Genomic DNA, 6,000 nt, shown 5'->3' on the forward strand with positions numbered 1-6,000 from the left:
CATTAAGTCATTTTCTCTTCTCTAAGGACAATACCAACGAAATTTTTTCTATAAGAATTTCAATTTTTTATATTCGAAATTTTAAGAAGAGTCTACCACTTTGAAACTTTTTCTTTCACGCGACTCGTTCTTGTTACGTTCCCAAATATAAGATACTGGCGAAAACAGATGCAATGCAAGATGGATCATCTATTTGCGGTCTTGCTGGTCCTAACAATACACAATGATAGTATTGTTAGGGGAAGAGAATACTCCTAACTCCTTGACATTTCGTTATTACCAAGGAATTAATTTGAAACGTGTTTGAATCGGTTTCGTAAACGCGGAATTAGGTCACGAACTGCGACCGATGAAAATCATTATATTGTATTGCATATCGCTTTGTGTCGATTCGCGATAATTAAAAATTTCTAAGTCGCTTTATTCCCACGTCCGGCGCGTTCAAATATTTTAGCACGGGACGATAATATTCTTAATAATTACTTCTTTTTCCTTTTACTCACCGCTATAAAGGATTCAATGATTGTTCTGTCCAATTGTTAAATTACGTATTATATATATATAATGAGTGCATCAGATGCGCGGGAACGGCAACATGACAAACCGTCGAATCGATGGCAAGTCGCCAGAGCGTGAGGTAACAGCATTAGCGTTTTTCCGGCAGCTTGAGCTTCGCAGGCTTTGGAAAATTATTGACGTGGAAAATACTGGAGTAAAATTCTTTCGTTGCAGGTATAATGCAGCAGGATAATGCCGAACAGGTGATATTGGATCCGAAGCTAATCGCGAAACACTACCTCAGGACTTGGTTCTTTCTCGACCTCATCTCCTCTATACCATTAGATTACATTTTCCTCATATTTAATCAAGTAAGTATGTCTACATCGTCCTACGCAGCCTTACATATTCCTTGTTAAATCGTAAGTTATTAACTCGCTATACTTTATGTCTATGAAGAATCATCAAAATAATTTTCTATCTTCTCTTATCAAATAACGAATAAATAATACATTTTTATACACGTGTAACATTTTTCACGATACATATACAGTTAATGTAAAGAAAAACTTGTATTTTTTATATAATTTCTTTGAAATAATATGCTAATTATAAAATTAAAAAGAGAGAGAAATGAAATAATAAAATTTTAAAGACCTAAAAATACAATAATATTATTATATATAAAATAGATATCCATAAAATAGAAATTTCTTATAACATATATATTATTATATAGTGTACAGATATAGATTATAGAATTAATAAGAAAATCTAATTATTCGATAGGGAATTTCGAAATTCAAAATTATATATGTGTGAGTGTGGTATATATAGGCAAAGTGAGCAATAAACAGCGCGGTAATTTAAGCGCAAATTCTAATTTTTGTAATTTAAGCACAAAGAATTTGCAAAAATTTGCGATAAACAGCGCGGTAATTTAAGCACAAATTCTAGTTTTTAAAAATTCTAATTTTTGTAATTTAAGCGCAAAAAATTTACAATAAACAGCACGATAATTTAAGCACAAATTCTAATTTTTGTAATTTAAGCGCAAAGAATTTGCAAAAATTTGCAATAAACAGCACGGTAATTTAAGCGCAAATTTGAGTTTTTGCAAATTCTAGTTTTTGTAATTTAAGCACAAAGAATTTGTTCTTAAATTACCGCGCTGTTTATTGCTCTCATTGTCCGTATATTACATATATAATTTAGAATTTGATAAATCACGAAACGATTTTCTGAATAATTTTCTGAACGATTTTCTAAATAACTTTGGATATTTGCACACACTTATTGACTGACACTCGAAGAGTCAAATATTACAGTAACAAAGAAATTCGCAAGTTTCAGGACTTCAGCGAGTCCTTCCAGATCCTGCATGCTGGACGTGCTCTCAGGATCCTCAGGCTTGCAAAACTGTTGTCACTCGTTAGGTTACTACGTTTGTCAAGACTGGTGCGGTATGTCTCGCAATGGGAAGAGGTCTATGTGAGTGTTCCGCTACTTACCATATACAGCACTGTTCTTATTTTGTAAACATACGATATGTGTAGTTCGTGTATAATTTACGTATATAGAAAAAGAGAAAAGGAGAAGCGTTTGGTGACCTTCAACGGATTCAGGAAGCTGACAAACGATCTTCCCTCCTACGAAACTACTGCTTTTCCTGTAGACAATGATACTTCATGAGTTAATTAATATCGATTGTCAGTTTTTTGAATCTGTCAATTGCAGAAATCACCTTCCGCGAGATATTAAATTATGTCTATGCCTGTGATATATGGTCGCTGTAGAGAATCGGAGGAGGTAAAGGCAACAAGTCAGCCCACTTTCGTACCCTTACCGTAAATATTTCGTATGTAACCGCAGATGACTTATTGAGTCTTGCTAACGAAGTTCTCACGTCAGTGGTGGATTCTATCTGACAGGTAATCTTTTTTACGAAGTTTTCTTAAATTTGCACTCGTTAACAGAGAATTTCATTCTCACTATGTGCAAAGAGTCTCCCTTTGTCATAAGATTTTCATCAATAACATTCAGTCGATCGAATATGTATGTACAAACCTTTTCTAGGTGTATGCGGCGAAAATAGGACTCTTAACAAAATTATATATATTTTCATCGTTGTCGCTAATGTCTCGGTCCACCACTGCGGGGAATTTTTTCAAACTGCAGCCTCTCAGATGATTAGATTATGTTTCGCTTTCCGTTGCTGAACATCTAATAAGTGTCCCCACGGCTCTACTCAGTATATCCCGTGATACCCCCGAAACTTCCACTCTACAAGAAAGTCTCCAATCCTTCCGTCTATCTTTCTCTCTCACGGTAATAATAATCGTTAATTAGAATCAGCTGTTCTCCCTTTCTCGATTACCTCGCCGCACCGAGAGGAGCATAAAACAGATAATAGCCGTAACAATAGGTAATACCTTCAACAAACAATTCGCGGACACAAGCGGAGAGATAGCGTGACGAAAAAGCAAATAGAGGAAAGAGGATACACGTGCACGCGATTGCGTGTTCCGCAGAATCATCGCTAATACACCGTGAAACTCGATACAAAGAGAATCTCGTGACACAATACGACAACATTTTATTATATTTTTCATTGTCGTTTTCGATGCACCAATAATTGTTGTTTGCTATTCGTATCTTACTCGTTACTTTTTGCTCTCGTTTTAACGCACATGTCGATTTTGTGCACGTGATGTAAATGGTACGACGATTCGTCGACGGGTAAGTAACTGCCCAAACAAGTGTATATATTCGATAATCGAAGCAATGCGTGAACGTATTGCCCATCCCTTCCATTCGATCAGAGAATCATTTCAAAAGATAAAAAATAAAGAACAGAATATAAATAACAGAAGGTAAAAAGAATAAACTGGTGTTTATAAATGTTTTATAAAAATTTCTATTTTATAAATTCGCGCGTCTCTATATTTCTCACTTTACTACAAATATATCTCGCTATTTCTTCACTAAATGTTTACAAATTTAAACAAAATACTGCGAAATGGTTGTTGCATCCACAGAAAAATAGAAAGAATGTGAAATATAAGAAAAAGAATCAAATAACGATAATATTCGTGTTGTACATGTGTATATATTATTTCGCCAGGTCAATTATACGGCGAATGAACTGCAAGTGCATTACTTGTTTGAGTGGGTTAATTGGATTGAGAAATTATTGCTACCTTTCGGTGCTTCCGCACGTCGGCGATATTGTGTTTACGTGGGATAACGTTTTTTGTGTTACGTTATTTGTGCTCGCGCTGTTAGCGTAAAATCGTGGCACAGCGAAGAGACCAACGAATCAATCAGGCTTTTCGTCCAATCGAGATAGCAGTCTGTCATTCGCTGAAAATCTTGTTACGCTTGCCTTGAAACGTTACTATTGCCTCCCTCTGCTTTTTCCTCTCTGTTCTGTTCTGTTGTATAAACTAGATACTTATACGTTGAGAAAAAGAATGTATGCGCGAGGGAAAGCTGCGTTCCAAATTAACTATAGTTTGTCAAATAACAGCGGAAAAATGCGCGAGGCAAACGTACCGACCATAATGCGATCGAACCATAATACACGTCTTATAAGTTAGCGAAACAAAGTGAGCGGAATCGATTCTAACCAACTTTTTTATTTGTTGCTCATTTGTTGCTCAAAAGTTGCCAAAGAAAAAAATTTGTTGCTCTGTCGGTTTTTTTTTTAAATGATGTTACGCTAAATGAAGATTAAGTTAGCGGAACAATATACTTATAACAATGCCAATCGATGCAAAAATAACGTAGGAATTTGTTGCTAATTTGTTGCTGTCAAAATATCAATATTTTGAATATATTACATACTAAAAAATTGTAAATAACAACGAGAAACCTCAACGTGCTGGCGGAACAAGAGTAAAGTACCAGTAAAATTTGTTACACTGGCTTAAAATTGATACTGGGATGTCGTCTGCATTAGTTGCTCTCGAAATATGCAATTTACGAATTTGTTGCTTGCAAAATTAGTATAAACAACCACGAAAAACCTCAGCGTGCTGGCGGTACAAGAGTAAAGTGCCAGTAAAATTTGTTACGCTGGCTTAAAATTGATACTGAAATGTCGTCTGCATTAGTTGCTCTCGAAATATGCAATTTACGAATTTGTTGCTTGCAAAATTAGTATAAACAACCACGAAAAACCTCAGCGTGCTAGTGCTGGCGGAACAAATGTAAAGTACTAGTAAAACATTTGTTGGTTGTTTAAAATTGTTACTGAAAAGAACTTTGATGATCGGTTAATGAATCTTATACACTTATTAGAGCACAGCCTGGGGATTGGCTAAGAGAAACTGTTAATTTTTGGTTTCTTATGTAAATAAAAAGTTAAAGTATGGTGAATGTCCCAATTTCTACTCAAGTTTCTATTTCTACTCACTACGAACATGTCTTATTAATATAAACATTCTATTGATAGAATATTATAAATAATTTAAAATTAACCTTTCTACAATTTATTCTATAAATAGAATATTTATATTAATAAGACGTGTTCATAGTGAGTAGAAATAGGAACTTGAGTAGAAATCGGGACATTCACCTTAATGATATTTTCTGATGGTATATTGCTTCTACATTATTTTTGTACCAAAAACCTGCGAGAAGCAAGTACTTGATCTGAACTTGATTTGGAATGATGGCTGTTCCAGGATAGGAGATAAATAGATGTGAAAATCTCAGCCTGAAGTTAAAAGATTATTTTTAATTTTTTATACAATATATATTTTAATAATTGCGGATCTATTGTATATGTGTCAGGTTTCGTTTGTTCTTTTTCTTTTAAGTCATCGTATTGGATCCATGTCTTATTTGGTCGAAGACATATTGTTGTGAAATGTCCTAATTGTTGGTTTGATGTTCGGGTATGATGTGGTCCTTTATAATCTATAACTGCAAAAAATGTGTACTTTGTTTTCCGATTTTTTATTCTTATTTCAAATTGTGTTGGTAATTCTTTTAACATAAAATATTTTTCTTTTCCTTCTTTATTGTACATTTCTATGAAAATCAGTGGACCTAAAAAGATATAAAAATATAAAATCTTAGTAATTTAAATTAAGTATTTAATGTTTATCTTTATGTTCGCTGAATACATATATAATACTGATAAAATTGTTAATGTAGCATTTACCAGCTGCTACAACTTCAGCTGTAGTGGTCGTAGAACATGTTTGACACATTTTCGGTGTTATTGTTAAGTAATCCTTAATTATTATATCAAATGAAGTTTTCGTTAAGTTTGTATTTTCTAATAGTAGAACATTCATCGTTTTTCGATGTTTTATGCAACCTTTTGAGCAGTATACTTCGTGCTCAATGCTTGGGCAGTTAATTAATGTTTTACTTGTTACGTATGCTACGCTACTGTAACAATTAACAAGATTTACATTTCCTTTAATACTTGTACCGAAGATGTCACATAATATGTCAGCACGTAGGCGATAGGTTTTTGTTGTAATACCT

General features: G+C 33.8%; 1 protein-coding gene across 1 annotated transcript in view; it reads left to right on the forward strand.

Annotated features, from left to right (window-relative positions):
• The window catches only part of Ih (hyperpolarization activated cyclic nucleotide gated potassium channel Ih), a gene marked incomplete at its 3' end in the record, with an annotated part of 121,911 nt that extends 119,922 nt beyond the window's left edge, over positions 1-1,989 (forward strand). Inside the window, exons 6-7 of the mRNA XM_018543799.1 lie at positions 733-869; positions 1,846-1,989. Of these exons, the coding sequence (XP_018399301.1) occupies positions 733-869; positions 1,846-1,989 (281 nt within the window). The remainder of the gene's footprint in view (positions 1-732; positions 870-1,845) is intronic.
• Positions 1,990-6,000: the final 4,011 nt, after the last annotated feature.

This window comes from Cyphomyrmex costatus, unplaced genomic scaffold (assembly GCF_001594065.2).
Source record: "Cyphomyrmex costatus isolate MS0001 unplaced genomic scaffold, Ccosl1.0 scaffold4, whole genome shotgun sequence".
In the NCBI taxonomy this organism is placed as follows: Eukaryota; Metazoa; Arthropoda; class Insecta; order Hymenoptera; family Formicidae; genus Cyphomyrmex; species Cyphomyrmex costatus.